Source organism: Dermacentor silvarum, chromosome 11 (assembly GCF_013339745.2).
Source record: "Dermacentor silvarum isolate Dsil-2018 chromosome 11, BIME_Dsil_1.4, whole genome shotgun sequence".
Lineage (NCBI taxonomy): Eukaryota > Metazoa > Arthropoda > Arachnida > Ixodida > Ixodidae > Dermacentor > Dermacentor silvarum.
Window position 1 is genome coordinate 81,741,348 of NC_051164.1, and position 22,328 is coordinate 81,763,675.

General features: G+C 45.7%; 2 protein-coding genes across 2 annotated transcripts in view; one reads left to right on the forward strand and one right to left on the reverse strand.

Annotated features, from left to right (window-relative positions):
* Positions 1-433: 433 nt before the first annotated feature.
* LOC119433820 (ribosome biogenesis protein BRX1 homolog) lies at positions 434-13,528 on the reverse strand. The gene is made up of 10 exons (XM_037701079.2): positions 13,375-13,528; positions 13,008-13,119; positions 10,964-11,007; positions 10,790-10,860; positions 10,656-10,705; positions 10,377-10,450; positions 8,182-8,232; positions 4,373-4,508; positions 2,852-2,946; positions 434-653 (listed from the first exon to the last, which is right to left on the reverse strand). The coding sequence occupies exons 1-10, from the start codon at positions 13,486-13,488 to the stop codon at positions 468-470; spliced, it is 933 nt and encodes a 310-aa protein (XP_037557007.1). The 5' UTR covers positions 13,489-13,528; the 3' UTR covers positions 434-467.
* Positions 13,529-13,676: 148 nt separating this feature from the next.
* LOC119433818 (polyadenylate-binding protein-interacting protein 1) overlaps positions 13,677-22,328 on the forward strand; it is a 45,430-nt gene continuing 36,778 nt past the window's right edge. Inside the window, exons 1-3 of the mRNA XM_037701078.2 lie at positions 13,677-14,006; positions 15,055-15,161; positions 19,188-19,358. Of these exons, the coding sequence (XP_037557006.1) occupies positions 13,904-14,006; positions 15,055-15,161; positions 19,188-19,358 (381 nt within the window). The 5' untranslated portion in view covers positions 13,677-13,903. The remainder of the gene's footprint in view (positions 14,007-15,054; positions 15,162-19,187; positions 19,359-22,328) is intronic.

A 22,328-nucleotide genomic window follows, 5' to 3' on the forward strand; every position in this document is an offset into this window, starting at 1 on the left:
AATTCCTGAGCAACATCCAATAACCTTAATCATAAGAATAAAACTTCTTATACCAAACTCACTTAGCCTTCATTATGTGGATGCATATACAAAATGAGAAGCATCTTGCTTTGTAGCACTCATGTGGCAAGTGCCCCGACAGAATTACTAAATAGCTAAATTAATGAATACCTAAACACCTAAATTACTAAAGCTAAATACCCTGCACATCACAGGCCTACTCATGCTGTTGCAAGCTTATAACAAGATATTCACAGCATGATAAGAATATGTTCTGAGAGTAATATGTATTTCAGCCCCATAGTACCAAGTTGATCAAACAGTAGTGATCACTGGCGCCACCGGCTTGGCAGTAGCATCAGGTCACGTGGCATCGCAATAAATTCCATAATCTCCGGTAGCAAATGCAAAGAACAAAAGAGACAGGTGATGGTATGGATGTGAAAAACTGGCATTTAATGAAATGGCTATTTCTTTCGTCGAAACAGTAGCTTGTCCCTTCCCTTGGCTTTCTCTGGAGGAACTGTCTGGAAGATGTCATCCAGTGGATTGGAAGGTGCTGGCCCTTCGGCAATGCGGTGCTTGAGGCTGGCTCTGGCTTCTTTTCTTTCCTTGTATTTGCCAGCGGCAGCCAACTTTAGGGAACGCCGATGCTGCGCACGCAGGACAGTAAGAAAAAAAAAGCATGTTTGTCAACAGCGTTATTTGCCTTCTGAAGCTTTGCCCCGTTGTGTGACCTGCTTTGTTCCCATTCCCGGAACACGCATTAGACATGTTAATTAACGCACTAGACTGGTTACCCTGCTCGTTTTTTTAAAGAGGACATTCGTGCCATTGTGAGAGGAAAGCACCGTGGAGAAGGGTGTGATGCAAAGTGCCATGTGACCAAAATTTCCCTGCCAATTTAATGTCCTGTTGGAACATGCACCACCTTCAAATGACTTTCCCCGGCTCTCTCTGGGAGTGAGAAAGCAGAAGTGAGGTGTTAAGACACATGTGGAAACCTCTGTACTCTACTGTTGGCGAGGGAGCAGTGGGGAATGCTACTGGGCTGCTCTTGCTACTGTGAAAGTGTGCCTGCTGAATCGCTGGACCATGGTATCCTTGCTACAGAGTGACAACTACCGTATTTACCCGATTCTAACATGCACCCAATTTTTGCGGGATTAGGGTAAGAGAATAAAAATGCACCTGACTGTAACACGTGCGCGATTTATAAAATAAAAATAGAACATGTCCCCAAGTTCGTAATCAGAAAAAACGAGATGTGCAGAATTTACCTTCACAGATGGGCAAGATAAAAAAAAAAAATCCCTTCGTAATGAAAGCAGCATGTCGTTGCGGCCATTTACGCTTCATTGGCCACAGATACCAAGCATATAAGGGCAGCATTCTCGAGCAATCACTTTTAGTCATACTACAGTCAAATCTCGATAATTCGAACTCGAAGGGGCCAGAAAATTTATTCGAATTAAAGGAAAGACTTATTTTTGAAGTATTCGTGTACCATAGCACGACGTACGAACTGTGCGAGTCGTGAAATATCATAGCAAGCGAGGGCCACGAAACTGCCCACATCGCCAAACGCTTGCTTCCCGATAACGGCGGAGAACGAAACTTCAGGGAGCGGGCGGTGCCAGCACGGCGAATGGGCGCGAACGGGGGCCGTCGAAAGTGAGGGAGGAAGGCGGCAGGGAAGCAGATTTGGCCTCACCAGCCCGTGTGGCAGTGGCTCCCCTCGCGCTCCTTCACCTTCGACCGTCTCCGTGCGCGCCCGCCGCCGTGCTGGCGTTGCCGCTCCCGCTGGCCTAACGCCAAAGCTCTCTGAAGTTTCATTTCCTGCAGTTGAAGCGAGCGTTGGCTGGCGTGTTCATATTCGTTGGCCAGACTGGGCCTCCGCCGTTGCTTCCCTCTGTGCCGCAGCGTCGGCTGCACGCAAAAACGGCAACCTTGCCATTTGAGAGAGTGAAATTTCCGCCGCGGTTCTTTTTTTTTCCTCTCTCTTTATTATTTCTCCGTGTGGCAGTTGAGGGGTCTCGCCTAAGCTTTTCGGAGCAATGCCGGTCGGAGGCGCCGCCACTTGATTTGGCGCGCTGCTGAGAGCATTGTCGTTGCGCGGCATGTTCGAATTAACCGTCGCAAATGCTTTCGCGTTTGAATTACCAGGTGTTTTCGCCCATTGGAATACACATAACTTTGACGGGACCGCAGCGTCAGTTCGAATTAACAAGATTCGACTGTATTAGAAGTTCACTGACCAAGTGCACAAAGTACCTCCACACCAAGACACCACCCCCCACCCTCTACTGTCGAGATGTACCAGGAAAGACCAATTGTATCTGTGGATCTCTACAGAGACCTACCACTCACACCCCGGGACACAAAATGTTCCCCCAGTAGGGCAAGGGGTTTCCTGGCAAGGAAGCCTCTGAGGAAGGCAAAGTTGAGGACATGAATACAAAGGATAATAAAGGAGAGGGGGGGGGACTGCAGAGGAGACGATTTGCATGGATACATGTTCCTATTGAGGGACACTACCTGCTGCCTTGTCGACTGGTCACTGACTACAGTGGACTTCTTCCCCTCTCCCACCCACCTTGTGCGAGATCAATGACACAACACAAATACACTTCGATTGTGCTGTGGTTAAAGTAATGTGTCATGCGACCAGCACTGCTTCCACCCATCAATGTCTCCGGTATTTTGGTATTGCGTAAACTGCTACACCTTTACAGATGGGACGGTAATTTTGCTTAGAACTGGGAAGTGAGGCGTCAGAAAATATCGTGCTTATGCTAATCACCGCTGTTTAACGAAAGAGTGAAGAGATTGAAGTGCGAGCAGAACTTACCTGACTTGGAGTCACATAGTTCGGGTTGCTGTAGATCACAGTTCCTCCGAAGCTGCCCTCAAAGACTTTGATTGGGTTGAGCACAAACCGAGGGCCTGTACATGAAAATGAATGAAACAAAGGCATTTCAGCTTCACATGCCTTGCCGAAAGACAGAAAAAGTAGCAAACAATCCAGCGTTAAATCTGACTAGCTTGTGTTGCGTTACAGCACGACAAACATTACATGGCCGAATCAAACAACACTGTTGACTTGACTAAGCTAAACCTCTAATAAGACATAATCCCAAGGTCCTCAAATGTCTACCTTTAAAGATAGACACTCAAGGCAAATGGTAATTCAATGTAAAGGATTAGTGCTGCTCCAACATTTGCCAACCCAATTTTCACCAAGAATCGAGCTTCTTAACGTCAGGGAGTGACGTAAACATGGAGACAAAACTCATTCTGCCACAGCTAAAATGTAGAACAAGCCCTTTATGATGTACATGCCCTACTTGCACGCATGCCAATCGACCATTGATAATAAAGAAAGATAATTACAGGGCATTCATAAATGAAAAATAATGCAGCTCAGCCGATGTCATTGGGCTGCGCTGCGAAATTACTCACTGATGCTTTTTCGCACTTGTTCGATAGCTGTCAAAAGAGCATGACCTTTTCAAGTCTGTAGCTGTAGTAAGACGATGTCGGTACCATAAGCTGTTTCCTTTGGTTAACTACTGTTTTCACCTACATTAAAAAAAAAAAAAAAAAAACCTACTAAGTTGTCTTTTGGCATAGAACAGATATTGGGAGATATTGAGGACACTTAAAATTTCCCTCTGTTTAGCCCTTAGTATCTCCTTAAAGGACTCCCTCGATGCCATAGCTGCACTGTTACTCTCAATCATTTCACTAAAACAGGGGGAGGGGTTAAAATTCAGTAGATTGTCTTTTTAATGAGGCTTGAAATTTTGTAGAGAGAACTAGTTTCTACATTTTGTTCAAATATCCTTTCGTTTTGTGCAGTGTACAAGATTGGAAATAAAGCCACTTATAACGAGCGCAGAATGCCATCACAAGTTCTAAACATCGCATCCCTACACCATTGCTTTTCTCTTTTGTGGTTTCTGGTGGTACAAAACAAGAAATAAGTATAAAACTTGAAATCAGCTTGTTCATTTTAAAATGATGTTATGGAGAAATCCATACATGGATCAACGCTATGCTTGGCAGCACGCCAAAGACAACGATAAGACGCTAGCTCTTGGCCCGGATCGAACGTCCCTTGCCTCCTCTGTATATATTTTGTAAATACATCCTTCGCCTCCATCTCGCTTCCATCACAATATTACTTTGATAAGACAATAAACTTAGAACTATAAGAGGCCCCTTTCTGTTCACTTGGACTGCCGGAAGTATGGAGCGCAATCATTACTACTGACTTTTATTTTTTCTAACTCTAAACACAAGCTAAAAAATGAGGGCCCATAAACACTTATAATGGCCAATAGAAAGATATGCCTGCAGGATCACCCACCAATCTCGACTAGTGCCCCGGTCTCCTCCACAATCTGGTAGTTGCGGAACCATATCCGGTGGTCCAGCAGTGAGAAGGTGAACACGTGGTCCACAAAGGGCTGGCTCTTGGGATGGTACCTGGGTGTCCCAAATACCTACAGAGAAAGATTGTGCAACGGGTGGTCAAACAGCAGTAGTAGTGCTTGGTTCTATTCAATTGTACTTTATATAAAGAGTTTGTCGGGACAATTGAAATTATTCCTTTAGACCATGGGTTCTCAAAGTGGGTTCCGCGGAACCTACGGGTTCCGCAGGCCCCCGCTCGGGGTTCCGCGAGCCACTGATAAATTTTCCCTGGTCCCGCTCTCGACAAGTGTCTAAAACGGCGAACATGAGGTGCGCTTGATCCAAAGAACCTCCATTACTCATGCCCAAGTTACGGTGCCCGAGTGTCAAAAAGCACATCACAGTGCGTAACAGCAACGCACGAACTGCGCAATAAATACTCAAGTAGTTTGTAGCCACCCAACCTCTGAGAACGGGCAGCGCGCCTATAAGCTTTCGCACTTGAATCTCAGAGGCCGTAACTTACCACCATGCGCCTTTCTCCTATTTGTAGATAGGGTAGGTGCCGATAGCGTGCGCACTGACCTATACATTGAAGGAAAATTAAAAAAAAAAAAACGCGGAGCATCGCAAATGCGCGCCGCAGAAGAGCAAGAACGGCGTAGCGTTCAACCGAAACGAAGCGGCGCAGTCCGCATCGCCGTGGTCCTCAGCTTGCACCGTGGTCCGCAGCGGCAATCGTACGGCGGCACATGACTGACAGCAACGCCGACGCGCTTCGTGCCTAATTGTGCCTTTAAAGCCTCTATTCTTGCGTTTATCGCCACGCGTAACACCGCGTTCACGGCTAGTCGCTATCTCTGATCGCGTCGATAACCACCGTAGTTTCGTCCGCAGCGGTTGCGTAAATAGTTTCATTTTCACTCGATGCGCGCATCGGCTGCGTGCCTTCACAACTGCGTAGTCGCCTCCCAAGGCAGCGTCGATAGCGACCGCAGTTTCGTCCGCACTTCTTGCAGTGAAAGGTAGCTTCGTTTTGACTTGGTGTGTCTGTCAGCCGCCTGCCTTCTGAACCGCAAGGTCGCCGTCCATGATCGCGTCGATAGCGGCCGCAGTTTCATTATAGTGTATAGTAAGTATATTCTAGGCACTGTAGTTTCGTTGACAGCGGTTGCGGCAAGCAGTAGTTTCGCTTTTATTCAGTGCAAAGCTGTCGAAGATAAAAAGCACCGGCTACATCGCGATGGACGGACAATTTGTTGGCGAGCAACTGAGTGGCGAAAAAATAATCGGGATGTGCGCCCGTTGGTGCAAAGCGCGTCTCAGATGAAAATGCGCGCCGCGAAGGATGTCGCGAGGCCTTCGCCGCTGCTAGCGCTAATCAGTCATGAGATGAAGAGAATTTCAACTTCCGCACTGGTCTTGGGCTAAATAGAAATAAGATTTGACGATTCATTGAGTAAATAAAAGCGTGTTGACGTAGTGCAGCATTTTGTTTGTTTTCTTGATACCCTCGATAATTCGGTTAAATCGGGGAGTGAGGGGGGTTCCTTGGCACTTTATGGAGCTTAGCAGGGTTCCCTGGGATGAACGTACCTGAGAACCCCTGCTTTAGACACACACAATTTCTGGGGCCAGCCAACATTCAGTTTCAAAACAGACCGATCTTGCCATGCTACACAGTGAAGCTGCCCTGCTGACACTGTGATGCCTGTTTGTGCCACTTTCTTACTGCATTAAGCTTCAAGGCAACATTGAAGGGAATGCAAAGGAAAATGTCATAGCGCATTTTTTCAGTAAATTTTATGTGAAGGTTGGGTGTTCTATGTATTCACTCATCCTGCAGAATTTTTTATATTCTCGACTCCCTGCTTTACAATCTGCTAGTTTATAAAAAAAAAAATTATCTACACAGAGATTTTACAATAACTTCCCTTCACTAAGGGCTAAAACTAGCGGCATCCTTTGCAGCAGACTGTTGGTGAGATCGGCCTATTGTCACTACAGGTAGCTACACCTAACAGGCTAAGTGCATGGCCAGGGGCATGACCAAGACCATTATTATTACGTACCTAGCCTACCAAACATCCCTTGCTCCTTCATATAAAACCTCATCTATTTCCCTGCTACATCCTCCGACCCGAAACTTCACATTGTGCTGTGATGTCTCGAAATTCATTTTGACCACCTTGGGTTTTAATGTGCGCCCAAAGCACGGCACACAGACATTATTGCATTCCGCCTCCATTGGAAAGTAGCCACAGTGGCCAGGAATCCAACCCAAAACCTCATACTCAACGGCAGAATGCCATAGCCAATAAACCAACACAGCAGATTTCATTTGTTGATTTACTTGGTTATACAGTGAAACCTCGATATAATGAACATCGATTAACGAAATTCACGATGTAACAAACTATTTTAAAAAATAATTTCCCGATTTTAGTTCCATTGAACTAATGAAACCTGAAATCAACGAAACTTATGATATAACGAAGTTTTTCACTGCAAGTACAACTTCGTTGTATTCTGGTTCGACTGTATATTGGGAAACCGAGAGTGCCTTCATGGACATAAGCATAGCATGGAGGACGAGCACCAAGACACAGTGTATCAAGCCCACAAGAGTTTCATGCCTCACAATCCTCTATATCAACATTCCAAGATACACAGTTCTCCTGCCAACTCACTCTTCCTGGAACACCTTAAGTTCTTTAAAATGCACCTAAATTTAAGTAGGTGAGCGTATTTGCATTGTACTTCTATTGGAATGCAGGCTGCTGTGGCTGGGAATTGCAAACCGTATGTCACGCTCACCAGCAGCATGTCACGTGTGCTGGGAAAGTTTCAACTACTAGTATCTCTTTTAGCAATATAACTGACGTGCCTTGTACAGACAGATTGTTGAGTTAATCCAGAGTACTACAAGATTGTCACTGTTATCAAGTTGTCGCTCGGCACACGATGCACCTGCAGTATCCGAAGCTTCATGAACGTAATTGCGAATCCTGTAGCAAAGAAGGCGTCTGATATAGATTCAATCTGATTGTGTGCAGGCCGTGAATAGTGGTGCACACTGTTGAATGTATGCGGGTGCCAGCGATTACTTGGGAATGTACGGTGAGCCATGTATAAATAGTGGATGCAGTTGATTCAGAAGATCAGACCCGAGAGACGACTGCGCTCGCCGCTATCGTGATTTGAATTTTTTTTTTTTTCTGAATTGAAACCCGTATTTTAAGTACAGCAAGAGTCATGAGGGAGGTCGCGACCTACTGCACAAGAAAGGCTCATTCCTGTTCTGGCGAGTGCATGTCTTTTTAAAGCTCAATGGGCCTTTCTAATTTGGGTGCACTTGGACTAGTATAACCTCCCTGGCTCTCAATGATCATTATAATTTTTTTTCCTGGTTTCAGGTGCCACTCTAATCTTCGAAATGTAGTGGCCTGGACGAGGATTAGAACTCGAGACCTTGAGTACAGAAGCCCGATGCTTTACATCTACTTCATGCCACGTCCACTGCAAAACAAAGGCCGCTCCCAGCAATTTACAAGACAGGGGTAATTAGAGATCACTGGCAGAGGCCTTTGCCCTCCAGCAGACACAGACTGATGATGGTGACGACTGCAGGCATAGCAGCAACATGGCACATTAGCTAGAAAAGTTTCAACTAGAACCGCTTTCAGAAATTTGGCTGGGCTACCAAGTATGAGCACTAAATTAGGAAAAGAAAGAAAAATTGAAACAACAGCGTTACTTTACCTGAGACAGCAGCTCCTTCATCAGCTTTGCAAATGGGTTCTCATTAAATGCCTGCAAAACAAAAATATTAGATTGAGGTCAGTGGTCTTTATGACATTGTAACACAGAACACTTTTCTATCCTCAAAAGACATACCGTATTTACTCGATTCTAAGCACCCCCTTTTTTTTCATGATCGCGATGCCCAAAGTGAGGGGGGTGCTTAGATTAGAAAAATCTCCGTGACGCTCGGCTCCGAGGAGCGCGAGCGTCACGAGTCCGCGAGGCTCTGCACTCCGGCTGTGTGGCGAGATCGCGCTGCAGTGGCCGTGCCACCTCGGGACTCCGACTCGAAGAGCAAGCGCGCTTGGCGGCTTTGACTACGCGCTCTTCTTAACAAATAGGGGGGGGGGTACTTAGATTTGCATGCAAACTTTTTTTCCAATTTTTTCGCGAAAATCAAGGGGGGGGTGCTTAGAATCGCGAAAATACAGTACTGGTTTTCACCTATTCCTGTTAATCAATGCCCTTTCACATGTCATAAAAGCACCTACTCGGTAAAAATACTCACCAAACAATTTTTTTTTTCTTGTTAAAGATCTCAAGACCTGGCAGCATTGAAAACTACATAAAGCAGCGACACTCAAATTCAGCGAAGAATTATTCAAGGAACATACTACAGGCTCTTGTGTGCTCATATCCTATACACATACACCGGCTTTGCCAATGGGAAGGGGCTTCACTCTCTTGGCTGCTACAACTAGTGCTAGCTGTAGCAACGCTAGTTATTCGAAAAAGCTATTTGAACTTTATTAGTAAATTACCCTTCTACAATACCAAAAAATCCACTCTTATAGTGAGAGGAAGCCTGGCAAATCAGAAAAATTGCAAGACTGAAAGGCGTGTGATACTTTGGCCTTCCCACCTGCTCGACGTGGCGTCATGGATATTGACGGCACTTGCTTTGGTGTAATTAGCTTTTTATTGGTAAAGGTAGAGTACATTGTATTCTAAAAGAGCCAATGACTGAACTTGGCAGTACAGCAGCCTAAATACAAGAAAATTCTTTGAAAGCCACGACAGTACACTGACATACCACCGCTGCGCTTACAGCAAGGAACGCGAGCATGCCCTCACCCCCATGCTCTCCCCTCACCACGGTGACCTACTTTCATGTGTCAATCATTTCGGATTTCTGGCGAAGCGCCGGTTGCTATAACAACGGGAGATAAAACCAATAAAAACTTTTCTGTCCTGAAGTTGCGATTGTCCCGCCGATAGGTATCCGCTGCCATCACCAGGGCCAGATGGACGCGCCCGCAGTTACTTTATCTGGTCGATTACGTCTCGCGAGTGTTCTCACCTAAAGAGTATATATCTTACACCTGTGCCCGAGGGGCACAAGATATAATCCCAGCAGCAATCATGGTAAAGTTTTGTTTGCAAGGCTTTGTTTGTGGGCAAAGTTGAATAACGGGATCCAAATGGGGCTTGATGTTTTATGACTTCCCCTTATGTGCCCTATGTGATGCCGCTGCCTGGCGTAGGCTCCAGACAGGCACTTACACGAACCTACACATATTACATCGCATGCACCCCACAGCCCTACAGGGTCGAATGCCCGTGGTGTGGGGCCACACCAACCCTATACCACATTACGTGGGAGTGCACGCTACACAACATAGAACTCCATGACAGAAACACCACGAGGGAGCAATGGGAGGCACTGCTGTCCAGCTCGGCCCTCGACGGCCAGCTCAAGCTGATCTAGAGAGCAGAGAAGATGGCAAGAGCCAGCGGAGCCCTGGACTAGGGGCCCCGACCATTAGCGATGCCCCATTGGGGCAAGACAAAACTCTATCTTTGCATTAAAGTTATCTATCTATGTGACTATGCACATTATGTGACTATGAACCCTACTTGACTTCACCCTACGGTGACCTTGAATCTGAGGTGAGGGACCGGCGCAACGAACATGATAATGCTGACTTGCTGATGGCAACAACGGCCGTCGTCACTGGTGTAGCAGAAAGGATGGATGCAAACAGCAAACCCAGTTTGGAGCTTTTCACTGCTGCTGCAGTAATAACTGAAAACCTGTCGTACCAACTGTACTTCTCCAAAGCAGCCATCCACAAATCTTCATAAGCAAGCCAGCCATCCAAAACACAAACTGGTTTAATTAAAGGCACGTCGAGAAGGATTAAGAGGATCACCTTGTCGAAGGACAGAAGCGGCCGTGCACCTTTGAGGCAGTTGCCTGTCATCTTCAGCTCCTCCATGGTGTGAACTGCAGGGGGAAATATGAGTCACGCATCATGCACGACTGGGCAATTTAACACAACACTTCATAATTTAAAGACACACCAATTACCCTTAATCTGAAGATATACCGACACTCGTTTGTTTTTAGCGACGAATGAACAGCATCTCTACACAACATCTATGAGCGAAACTGTTGCACTTTCTGCACAGTGAGATATTGAGCAACATACCATTTTCAACAAGAAACTTGACAGACGGTCCATTTGGTACATTGGATACCCTGCAAGAAGCAAATGCAAAGATAAAGACATCAATGAAGACGACAACTAGAAGACTAATTAGGAAAGCCCAAAAGCCCACTTACCATAAATAGAGGTCTTTTCTTTTTTTATTTTCGAAGTACAAACACTTGTTGCAATTCTTCATGTCACATATCTGAAACGATAATGTTCGTTATATTCAAGCAAGCAATGCAAAGCATGGGGTGCCCGAGAGATCAATGAACCAGGCAAAGCTACACAAGCCGACTGTCACCTACCTCATTTATGACTACAAGGGGGTCCTTCTTCTCCATCTTGGACTCTGTGAACATTGCAATGACAAATAATGTACACACCATTTTCCACAAGACGTTCATGCGCCATTTTCCATGCAGATGCAGGTGACAAATTGAAATGCGAGCAAGTCCTACCAGACTTCTCAGATTCTAGCACGTGACCCCCAGAAATGACAGTACTACAAGCACAATTGCTGCCATATAGGTTGGGGAAACCCACCCACAAGCTTTCACACAAGATCTATATCATCAGCAATGCAACAGAGAGGTCATCATCACACCTGTCTACTGTGCATGAGCAAAGTGTTGTTCAGCAAGGAGGCTGGTAAACACAGTGTGGACATGGAAACAGGAAAAGAACATTGTACAACCTATGAGTAATTATTTGAGTGATTTTGTATCGCTATGCATTCAGTCACCAAAATATGGTGTATGCCCCGAACTGAAATCGTACAATGTGACAAAAGCACATGGCGAATGGACGTGTTGCAGCAATGTCACCTGCTGTGATTTCAAATCACAGCTGACCAAAAATGCAGTATACACCGATGCAAGGCAATATAAAGGAACTATATATTGAAATTCACATAGAAACAAGACCTGTACGTAAAACACAAACACAGCAAGAAGACATAAAGAAAAAGGAAGTGGATATTCTGCCAGCAGTCGGGCAGGGCTGTGAAGCTATACCGCCGAGCTTGTAGTACCTAGTGCGATTTGGTCCTATGAGATCATTTAGCATGCAAAAATTACGACAGCAAATGAAGCCTACAGGAGACCGCCTGAGATTACAATAAAGCAGGTGGCGCAGGATCTCCAGGGCACCCAAGGGATCAAAATTGGAACCAGGGCGGTCCGTGGGCTGAGGCCCTGGTGAGCCCCCAACCTGCAGACCAGTTTGGGTTCCAGCTTTGGTGCCCCTTCGAATTTCCTGGAGGCGCCGCCAGAGCACTAAATAATGATATGCTGCTTACACTTAGCACTTGTGCAAATTATCACTATCAGAAACTGTGCACGCAAGCCTAGGAAATTTCGGCGAACTGAGGACAAAATTTCTATTCTGCCAGCAGAATAGCCACGCCTAAAGGGAAAACACACGCACGCGTACACACACCGTAGCTGTTGGGTCACAGATATAACACCAGTGTTTAAAGTCAGCCATATGAGCATGCAAGCCACGCACAGTTACATGCATTTCCGTGAACCCAGCAACTGCACTGAGTGTTACATAGATATGTGAGAGACGTATGAATGACTTTTATGGCTGAACTTGTCGGTTTGTCAACATTCAGCCTCAATCAGAGGCACTTCATAGTGTACTTTGTTAATGCCATGTTCATGTGTGTTACTTGTGTTTCATTCAAAGCGAGACCTAACGCCTGCATCACATGGCTTTCTATTAATGCCCTCCAGGTCCTTAAGATCGAATAAACAAATTAAACAGAGCATTAGGTTACCAAGCAGATTGTAATCATGCAGCAGGAACACGCAAATTTTCAACTACGCGAGTGTATCGCCATGCAAAATCACTTTCAGTGCGTTACAGGGGCGAGATTATAGGCTGTTTTTGAGAGCCGCTTTCGAGTATAAAAGCAGGATGCACAAACAAAGACTTGTCATCACACGTGCCCGTAACATCAGCTTACTTCGGAGCCGGTACGACCAGCAAGCAATTTTTCAGCACTGTTCCTGCGCCCTACCATCGGAGTGCGTACAGTTGGCACTAAACGCCCGTCAAGATACTGCCAAATGCACTGGACGTGTCGAGTTTTAGTGGTGAAAGTGATGACTACCTAAAGTAATATTGGTGACTGCGCGTCTTTATTATCCGACATTGAAAACGGTAAAGCAAATTAACCAAACACAGGCAGTAATGTTAAGATGCTGCAATTACGACCGGTATCGGACAGATTACAACGTAGCCAACATAGCATCTGTTGCAATGTGTCGATGACAGGTTGGGCTAAGCACGTAATAACGCACTGAAAGTGAACTCTTTTTTTTTCTAAGCGGATGAAGCACTTACCTGGCTTGGAATGAGGCAGCAATGTGCGAAGGTTCAGCATGAGATGCCTGTCTCTGAATGTAATCCCCCTCGATGCAAAGATCATGACACGCTGCTTGTTAATCCATTTGTGCTAAAGAAAAAAAAATGACAGTGAGGATTGAGTGTAACTTAGGCTGTGGTTCGAGGCAACATACGGCAACAATACGGAACAGTCAGAAACAATAAATAACAAAATACGGAGCGGTGCGCTTGAATGTTTGGAAACGAAGTTCAGATTTCGCTCCCAGCATGGCGTATGTGACAAGCTCCTGCGGGCCGGGGCTTCTGTCAAATTTCAATATCAGCTTTTGTCTCGTTACATGCACATATTTGCATTGTTCTTTACCTTCTTCTCGGGGGGTTCATCCGATCTTCTGGTGACCGGAGGAAGCCTTTCTTGTGTTTCAACAGCTTCTTCAGCATCTTCGGCCGCACGTGAACGCTTCCTGCGCTTCGCCATGTTTGTTTGCTGCGGACCTAGACGACCGGGCTTTTCCGGTTCCCATTAAAAAAAATAATAATAATTTGCTGTTTCGTGCACCATTACGTTTATAAAAAAATGTAGTCAAAATAATACAGTTATATTATGATAGATATTTTTTTAAAAGCAAGCCTACTGCAGGAACAGCTTTAACGAAGGAGAGCCCGATAAGCGACACGCTTTGTCCGTAATTTTTGTGTATTGCGTTTATTTTGTGTTTACGCGTAGCGAGCAGAACAGCAGCAACGGCCAAGGCAGCGTACGGCGCATCGCGAGAGAGGCAACAACAAGCGAATGCTCTTCATCGGCGGCGGCGCAGAGTCGTTCCGCCTTCGAATTCGCTGTTAGACGTGATAAGTGTGTGCCGGCCAACAACCTGACGGCGCGTGTGAGCATGGATTCAAACGGGAAGGCTGCGACGCCGAAGAAAGACAGCGGCGTCGCGCCTGGCTCCTCGGCCACACCGAAAGCTGGACAAGCGTCGACGACGGACGGGCGTGAGTTCCCACCGCGAAACAACAGTCTTGACAGGTCGGCGCCGGCGTTGGTTTAGCCCCTGGGGGGGTCACGTTGTCGCATATTTGACCGGTTCTTACGTTCCGCCAGGCGAGGCGAGGAGGCAGTGGAACGTTCCAATCCACGGGGAGACAGCAGTTCACTGCTGTGAAACGAGTGATCTAACGGTTCCATCTGCCTACCCGGCATTTCGGGCTAGTTAGCAACCCTGCACGTGTTGCCGTGAGTGCGATCGCATAGTTGCAAGTTTTTGGTCATAATTGCGAGGGGAAGTCACTGCACGTCACGAACGTCCTGTTTGTTTCGCCGGTCGCCTTTTCAAGAACTGGTTGTCGATTGACGACGCTGCGTATAACGTAGTTCGAGCTGTCGTTGCGCAAACAAATTGCGACATTTAGGTCGTTTTGCCTGTTCCCTGTTGTGCCGGCACTCGGCGCACGCGACGGTCTTGGGAGCCGTGACACAGCGCGTCCAGTTGAATATCTTTTTTTGGCACCCTTTACCACAGGTAGTTGCTTATCGCCGCGCGGAAACATCGGTATGTCTACATCCTAGTAGCAGGTATTGGTAGTACAGGCACGTGGTACCAGCTGCGCCGCTCACTTAGCACGTCCGGACCTCTTTCTACGGCGAGCCCGTGCTTCCCTGACCTAGAGCGTCCTTTTCTGACGCCATCACGTTTGGAGACAGATGGACGTTCTATTAAGCTTGTAAAGTCGTGAGTTCTGCAGTTAATTCTGAGCGATGCTTTGTAAACCTGTGAGTTGGCTTTCGCGTGTGTACCGTGACACACAACACGCGTTATGAGACCCGTGTCGTGCAATATTGGAGTCACGTAGCAAGCTAGCACATCAGGCGAGTCTTTAGACTATTTATTTATTTATTTTATCGTGGTCTCGCTAAGCGGTATAGTTACATTTCAGAGCTTTACTGCACATCTTGTTACTTCTCATGGTGGTACAACTTCCTTGTTTCAATATGATTTGGCGTAAGTCGGAGTTCACAGTTGTGTGTCTTGATTGATTGCAGAGAGCATGGCATCATTTGTGTTCAAGAGTACACTATCCCCAGAAGCACCTGTGTTTGTCCCGCGGCACTTCAAAGTTCCAGTGCCCGAACCTTACCCACAGTCGCCGGTGAGCCCCCAGGTCTTTTGACAAATGTGCAATGCTTTTTCGTGGTGTAGCCTTGCTTGAGGAGGTTGCTTCTTTTTGTAAGGTGCCTCACTCAAACCATCTCAGCTATGTTTATTATTTCCTGATTAACAACCACTTATGAAGCAGAGAACGTACGGAGAGTGAAAACTATTGGGATCTCAAGGCAGTGCTAAGTGCTGACATGAGCCTCAAATTTATATGTTCACATAGTATGTTGCTATGAGCTCTTGACAGGCATTGGTATTTGCCCTCCAGCTAGCCTCTTGTTTAAAGAATGGCAGTATTGTAAATAAAATAAAAATGAAAGAAAGGGACACAGAATGTTTTATATGTTCCCACCATTTTCACCATCGGTTGGTATGGCACGGTTAAACTCTACCCTCTCGCAGCGATTTTGCGTCATGCAAGTTCTGAGCTCCTAAATCATGACAGGACGCTTAAGAGAATGCCTGCTTCTAACATCATGTGTAGTCGTACAACAAAAACATGTTGGCTGTGTCACCATCTCTCACCTGCGAAGCTGTGCTCTCAATACAGAGTTTTTAACAAGTCTGAATACTCCAAGAAACTTGCGCGACTGCATTGATTCCTGTGCAGTAACTTCAGTTGTCATCTCTCTGCATTGCTGTTTTACACGCTGATATAACATGCAAGGCAGTTGTCTTCCTCCTAAGTCAAAGGAAGTACAGTCAATTAGTAAATGTGCAGGTATAAAAGCCACTTTCAGTTCTTGGTTACGATCCTGCAAATGTCACCATGGGAAGCAAGTAATGTGAAACTAATTTTGTATGTTTTCAGCTCGTGTACTAGTACTTGTAAATGCAATGCGAATGTATTTCTTGAAGCTTAAAAATCCGGACAGTAAGAGTGTTTTGCAGCAGAACATGTTTACAATTAAACAAAGGTTTATGTGCCATTACTAGTCATGACACAGCTGAATCTAGAGTTGCTTCCGCAGCTCAAGTTCCTCTCTAAAACCACTGACTCCAGGCAGTGTACCCTTTTGCTCTGTTCTGTTGTTATCCATGAGGTTGTTTTGTGTTCAGGACACATAAGAGACCCTTATAGATATGAAAACTGCTGCAGTTTACACATCTTTGTGCAAAGTAGTTTCCTTGTACAGTCGGAAGCGTGCATTCTGCGAAGAGCAGGCTTCCCACGTCTAGCGGGGAAGGGAATGCAAGCATTGGTGCGTGCATGCTTTATTTTGGTACCTGTTCTCTTTTAATATTTGTTCTCTTTGATAATGCTCGCGATAAAATTGATGAGTACTAGCACCTTTACACACATGGTGTTAGCTCTAGGTGTGTTAACACATAGCACAATCACGATCAGGTAATTTTGTAACTCTTAAAATTGCAAACGATTGAACAGTTGCATGTCTTGTACAAAAATCATGTCATCATCCAGTCAGTGTTCACTCACTGAACAAGGCATGTTCACAGGAACACGGAGGCCTGAGGTGAATAACAGTGGTGTAACCAGGCATGTTGCTGTAGCTAACATTTCGACAAGTGAACTTCTCTTTAAGAAGGCAGCATCTGCTTTCTTTAGCACCGCTTATATACACTTAGCTTACTCACCCCAACCCTCGATGGGGAATAAAGAAGTGAGTAAGCTGGTGTGCAGAATAATGGCGGTCGAACAAGGAATGTTGCTGTAGCCAACGTTTCGAAAGCAACCTTTTCACTGGGGACTTGTGTTCATCACGGCAGCAACTGCTTTCCTTAGCAGCATTCATGTCCGCGTTGCTCACTCTCCCCCGCCCTCAGTGGGGGAGGAGTTGCTGGCCTGATGAAGACAAGCCTCCTTTGTCGAAACGTTGGCTACAGCAACATCTCTTGTTTGACTGCTGTTATTCCGTTCATTCACTGGTGCTTCAAAAGCTTGCCATGGCATAGCAGGCCTTGCCAAAACGCAAGGACCTTCATCTTGGCATGCTAGAGTGATGGAACACGGGATTGCCCCTACTGTGCCACTGCAGATTGTCTACAGTGAAAGATAGAAAAGTTAAGGAAGGGGCAGAGATGTTGACCTGAGGCACATTCCTCTAGCCAGCTATTCTGCACCTGGGGGAGGGGGAGAATGAAAGGAGGAACAAGATGAGTGACGATGGAGAGAAGAGGCAAAGCACATAACGGGAAGGACTTACTCATAGCCTAGTCCAGACCAGTACTTCAGAAAAAATGTCAAGCGAGGCCTGTATGAGCTGAAAACTGGATATACAGTCAACGGGGGGGAGGGGGTAAACGTCCAACACATAAAGGGTCCAACATAAACAGAAGAGTGGTAGTAATGCCACCGATGTGAAGGCATTGAAACAACCAAGCACAGTGTTCTGTTAAAGGACCTGTTGTATTTAAGTGTATCACAAAAGCATTAAATTTGAGCTTCCTGGCTATGCCTTTTCAATTGAAAAGTGCTAGAAAGCACTGTGTGTACCTGTATCGCTGTGTTTATGCTTTATTTTACTGTTCTTATGTCCAAAATGAGAACCAACATGCACCATTTCTAACTCTGTATTACAGTACTTGGTGTTTAGTACTTTTCATAACATGTTTAAATTTAGCTAGAAGTTGCACTCTCCTTCGTTATTTGATGTCTCATTATTGATTCATTTCATGTAAGCTTACTTTAACATGTGCTTTATATAGGCAGACTGAAATAAAATGCAGGCGCACACACACACACATGAAACGCAAACTTGATTGTGCATTTCTCTTTTCATGTGTGTACGGAGGGTGCTCTGTCTTGCTTCCATGTTTCATTCCAGACTAATTGTGCTCACTGGAAAGTGCTTGACAGTGAATTGAATGACATTGCACTTTTTTAATTGTCGTTCTCTCAGACGCACTGAACTATGCTAAAACGTTCTTGCTTTTTCAGAAGTCTGCTCATTTTCACACCCATGTTCTGTGGAAGTTGTGAAACATGGCTGTGCCTAAAAGTAGTGGAGTGAACTTGCCACTCTAGTACCTTATATGTCCTATGTGCTGCTGTGAGACCTCAAATGGCAGATCGTTATCATTCCATTTGCAGATTGACAATGATGTATTTATACTGTTGCAGCTTTAAAAGCAATCTTGATGTTGTCTGAATATTGCAGACAGATCACATTTTGCAGATGTAGTGCACCACCACTGTTAAGCCCAAACTGCATGAGAGCGATTTTGTGCGCGACGGCGACGAGCGACGGCTTCGAGTGATGAAACGGGCCGTCGCGCGAACAGATCGCTCGCTTCTAGAAATCTAGAATTCGTCGCTCGTCACCCGGAAGTGCTATGAGCGGCTAGCCAATAGCGCGAAGCCGGAACTGGATGTACATCAATCAAGTACTATCGATTGTCGCACGGAATGAGCAAATGACTAGATTTTGATACGTGCAAAGATAATAACGTACTAGTGCAAGACCTTTAGAAATATTTATGCTGCTCTTTACAGCAAAACGCATCAACTTAAATTAATAAAGCACGCATTGCGTCAGTTTCGGCGAGTATTTGCTGCCCTCATACCGGCAACACCGGGAAGACGTTGCTCGAAGTCGCTCGTCTCGTCGCTTGCACGCGGTACGACTTGTAGGTGACGAGCGAATGCGACAGCCATCTCCATCGCGTCGCTTGTCGCTGTTGCGCGCAAGATCGCGTGCATGCGGTTTATACTTTACCTGCAAACCAAACTGTGAACTGCTAAATACAGTCTTTCCCTAGCAGATGGCACTAGCTGTTCAGAGTTGAAATGTTGGTCTTCTTGAAGTCCTTATTTTGAAGGCAAATATGAAGTCAAGCTGAACAGATAAGTACTCCAAGGAATCCAGTGTTTATTTTACCAAAAACACGTGCTGTTAAGAGAGAAAATGACATGAGCAAAGAACAGGACAAGGGCCAACCATTGTAAAAATTGGGTATCAACTTTCATGAAAGCTCTCAGCAACGTTTTTTCTGTTTGCTCATCACTTTCTCTCTGATCTATTTTAAAAAGAAATATTTCCTGTTTGCACTGTTTCAGGCTTCGCAGGATTCTACTCAATATGCAATAGTGGAATTGATGAGTTTCATTGAAGATGTAACTCTTTGTCCTGCCGAGTTTGACTCCAAGATAGATGACCTCACGAAAGCATTGGGTAGCATCACAGACGCCAGTGGTCTCGTTCAAGTTGTCGACACAATCTTCCAACGGGTGAGTATTACTTAGTGAGTTATGTTCAGCATTTTGTAACAGCTTGTGAGAGACACTTGGTGAGGTTTATTAGGATGTATGGTTGGTCGTCCATAATGTGGGCCATCACTTAAAAAATACAACAAAAATATTGTCATGGCCGTCGCACAATTCGCACCGAGCATTTGCAGGGGTAGCGTGACAATGCCTTGCCTGCTTATACCACGTCACAGAGGTAAATGATGTTGCACTTACTGAGTCATGCCTGTTTAGCACCCCATTAATTGTGAAAGAAATTTTTATTAGAGTATTTTATTAGCATAGCTTTACTGTTTTACTGTTACTAATACCAACTGGCACTTAGTAATGGCAGAGCAGTAAAGCTACGCTAACAAACTCGATATGAACCATTATAAAGGCAGCATATTGAAGCCCATTCCAATAAAGCCAATGATTAACTTGAAAAACCAGCAACTTGGACCAACGGTTTTATAAAACTGTGCGAAGATGCCAGTGCAATAAATTAAAATAAAGCTTGTTTTAAATGATGTTTTAATGTCAGTGTGGGCCAAAGTTCAGTTGTTACTAAATTCTTGATGCAACTAAAATGTACATCACCTGGAACTGTTACATTTCATGAATCCAAATTTTCACACTTGCGACTGCGCACTATTTGGACGATAGCTACAGCGTACACGGTCCAACAAAACGTATGTGATGGTATATTAACTTAGATGTAAAATAGTCGCTTAAAGGGGGTCCTGAACCACCCCTCAAGCTTGGTGAAAAAACACAGTCCACGGAGAACATGCACTGCTGTGAACATCTCAGTCAAATTTTGCAGTCGTGCATGGTGCGTGGATCTCGCAAGCGAAGTAGAGCAGAAAGTCACCTTTCTCTCAAACACTCTTTTCAACAGAGGCCTGCTCCTCACTCTTTTCTGTACGCTTTATTTCGTAATACAGAGGAATCTCGATGGTACGATCACGGCTAATACGAATTTTCGGATGATACGAATTTTTCTGTGGTCCCGGCCAAACCCCATTACTTTGCAACGTGCTAGAGAACGGTTGTTACGAATCGATTTTCAACCTGCGTCGGTTGATACGAGTAAACGCCGCCCCACCGACGGCCGCGAAAGAGAACAGCGCGCAGCCACGCGCTTTCTCCCTTTCTCTTTTGGTGCGGAGGCACGGACGCGGCGCCGGACAGCATGTAGGCCACGACTAGGCGCGATGAGTTTGAAGCGGTGGCGCGTTTGTTGCTTTTGTGCTTTTCCCCATGCAGGCTTGGGGAAGCGCGGCCGCCGCAGCGAGCGAAGGTTCGTGCGGTCTATCGCTTCAACGGAAACTGAGCGGCGTAAGCACAGCGCATATAAAGGTCAGAACCGTGTGGAGATCGCTTTCAAGATACGGTGCGCGCGACAACGCCGACAGCCGGCACAGGGACAAAGTACAAGAATGCATTTGTTGGCAGAGTAGAAGCCACCTCCCTCCCTCCCGCGCTGCCTTCCCGCTTTGCTCCTTTTGTGTGGGAGATTGCGTCGCAAGTTACCCTTGCACCCCGTTGCAAGATACGCATTTGGTGCCGCAGCACACCGTTGCCCCCCCCTCCCTCCTTCCCATACCCCCAGGGCCTTTCGCACGACGGAAGTCGCGTTTGTTCTCCGCGGTGCGTTAGCTCTCCATGAAGGCGCACGTCTCCCGCGCGCTTTCACTCGCACATGCGGTGCGCGTGCGGCGACAATTTTATCGTCCTTGCACTCATGCTCCACGTGGGCGCACCTCGTTGAGAAGCGTGCTCGCTACTGCCCTTATCGGCGAGATTTTCCCGCGGCAGCCACATTATAACTGGTATTTCGTCTCGTGCGGCTGCACTGTAAGCAATATGCGTATACATGGAGTTCTATGGTAGCGTAAACGGGAGTCGGAAAAGGCCGCGTTGTAGCCATTTCTGCACTATGAACAGTTACGTTATAAGTGGTCTATACTGTAAATGCTTTTTACGTGCGTGTGCCTGAGTAAATGCTTTTTACGTGCGTGTGCCTGAGTAAATGCTTTTTACGTGTGTGTGCCTGAGTGAGTTCACCTCTGACTCTTTAATTTAGCTAGTTTTAATTCTGTTTCGATTATACAAATTTTGGCTAATACGAATATTTTTCGTGACCCCGTGAGATTCATATCATCGAGATTCCACTGTATAGCAGATTCCCATATGCGGCTGCTGTTGGCCAATAGCTGACATCAATCAAGAAGGGTGTTTGGATCAGTGTGCTTCTTCCTACTGTTACTGTGTATATTTATTGACGCAGTTTAATAAGCAGGCTGAAGTATTGAAAAGTCTGCTTTCGAATTTCGATAATAATTACGTACTTCCAGAAGAAGCCGCTCACACTTGTCCGCTGCCGCCTGCGTAGAAATTGCACTGTGGCCACCCTGCATTTGGTTGGATGTGCCAAACAGCGTTTGGTGCAGTTTTCTTGGTACGATTTAAACTGTGTTCACCACATTGCAAAGTGTTCAGGAGCTCATTCAAGTCCTGCATCTTTGAGGAGCGAATCGCAACTGACTCTGGTCTTGAGCAGACCACCGTCAGTCGCACTATATATATATATACTCGGAATGCAACTGTCGGCATGACCTCCGAGATTAGCCGATGTGCTGGGATTTATGTCGTCTGCTTAGGTGCTATTTGAAGGCTGCTAATAAGAACATAACCAAGGCAACCAGGAGGTAAATTCTCCCAAGTAACAAAGGACCTAATAAAGAAACGACAAAGCATAAAAGTGTCAAACTCAAGAGATCAGGTCGAATTCGCTGAACTGTCAAAACTGATCAACAAGAAGAAAGTAAGGGATATTTGAAATTATAACGTGGGAAAGATTGAGGAAGCCGTAAAAGACGGATGCAGCATGAAATCACTGAGAAGAAAACTTGGCATAGGACAAGGCAAGATGTATGCACTGAAAGATAAGGAGGGTAATATCATCAG

Coding starts and splice junctions, on each gene's coding strand:
- LOC119433820 (XM_037701079.2), bottom strand. CDS start 13,488: ATGGCGAAGCGCAGGAAGCGTTCACGTGCGGCCGAAGATGCTGAAGAA. Junction 11,008..13,007: donor GCTGCCTCATTCCAAGCCAG/GTAAGTGCTTCA, acceptor CAATGTTCACAG/AGTCCAAGATGGAGAAGAAG. Junction 4,509..8,181: donor TGAAGGAGCTGCTGTCTCAG/GTAAAGTAACGC, acceptor CTTTCTCTGTAG/GTATTTGGGACACCCAGGTA.